The sequence below is a fragment of the Salvelinus sp. IW2-2015 genome, unplaced genomic scaffold, assembly GCF_002910315.2.
Source record: "Salvelinus sp. IW2-2015 unplaced genomic scaffold, ASM291031v2 Un_scaffold4457, whole genome shotgun sequence".
NCBI lineage: Eukaryota > Metazoa > Chordata > Actinopteri > Salmoniformes > Salmonidae > Salvelinus > Salvelinus sp. IW2-2015.
In genome coordinates this window covers 1-1,341 of record NW_019945727.1, presented here as the reverse complement: position 1 = coordinate 1,341, position 1,341 = coordinate 1, and the positions used below count along the sequence as shown (strand labels likewise).

Below are 1,341 nucleotides of genomic sequence, written 5' to 3'. Positions count from 1 at the left end.
ACCATAGCCATTACCACCAGGGAGATAAGCGACTTGAAAATGTCGGGTGGATATGTAACAAAGCATTGTGAGTAAGGTCCAGTATGAAACCACAACAACTCTGTGATCATAGTTTAAGATCTTTAGCCTTGGTCATGAATTATAGGCCAATTAATTGTAGTCAGGGCCATGCGCGCCTTAATGTACAAGGTGTTATTGCGTGTGTGTTTGTGCATGTGTGTGTTTGCTTGTGTGTGTTGAGCGTACAAAATCCATGTTCCGGGTTCCTCCTCCTCCTCTGATGGTGTGTCCTTCCATCCCTTCGTCCCTCCATCCTTCCATCCCTCCATCCCTCAGGTACCTGCAACATGTCATCACACAAAGTTGTTCAGGACATGCAGTCAAATAAACTGTTAAGAATTAAACAAAGAGACATACTTTAAATACATTATATTTTGATTTCAGAGAATTAGATCCATATTAGTATCATATTAAGTATCAATAGCATATGGTTATTAGTCTTACCTGGGGCTGTGCCTGGCTTCAATTGAGAATAGACCGAATCTGCCTCAGGTGGGGTTGATGTTTCTGTAAGGGGTGAGGATAAAACACCAGAATAATATAACAGTTATATACAGAATATTATGCACCTAGTCAATATGGGGTCAGAGGTGTGAGGGTATGATAGGGGGAATATGGAAGGAGGGATGTCCAGTCTTACCTTTCTTCTTCTTGGCTTTGGCCTTCTGTTTAAGGTCAACCTCAGGATAGGTCACATCAACAGGTCCAGTTGCTGCTGAAAATGAACATTTCCAGTCAACAAATTAAGGAAGTAGCTTATTGAATATTCTTCATCTTTTTTGAAACTCCAAAATCACACATTTAATTTCACTGACTGCCAACCTGTAGAATGGGTCTCACCTGTGGTTTTCCCTGTCTTGACCTCAGAATAGACTGGATTTTCTTTTGGATCAGCTGTCATTTCTGAGGAGGAGGGGAGAATTTTATCATATATTTATGTTTTTATCAAATGTGATGAGTAAAAAACACTGCTACATTTTGGATGAATTTATGTGACAGTTGAGAGTTACTTTTCTTTTTCTTGTCCAACTTTTTGAGTTGAATCTGGGCGTACATCACATCACCTGGTCCAGCAGTAGCAGCACCAGCATCTGAAGTACAGAAATACACTAATATCTCTACTGACTGTTAGTATGCTAGTCATATTAAACATATGAAGAATAACAGCAACAACAACTCTATACTGTATTCATGCTAAATTGAACATACAGGTAGCCTAGTGTTTAGTAACCGAAAGGTTGCTGGGCCAGTAACCGAAAGGTTGCTGGATCGAATCCCCGA

At 40.0% G+C, this 1,341-nt stretch overlaps 1 protein-coding gene across 1 annotated transcript in view; it reads right to left on the bottom strand.

Annotated features, from left to right (window-relative positions):
- LOC112077320 (SLAM family member 8-like) overlaps positions 1-297 on the bottom strand; it is a 6,560-nt gene extending 6,263 nt beyond the window's left edge. Inside the window, exon 1 of the mRNA XM_024143845.2 lies at positions 247-297. Within this exon, the coding sequence (XP_023999613.1) occupies positions 247-297 (51 nt within the window). The remainder of the gene's footprint in view (positions 1-246) is intronic.
- Positions 298-1,341: the final 1,044 nt, after the last annotated feature.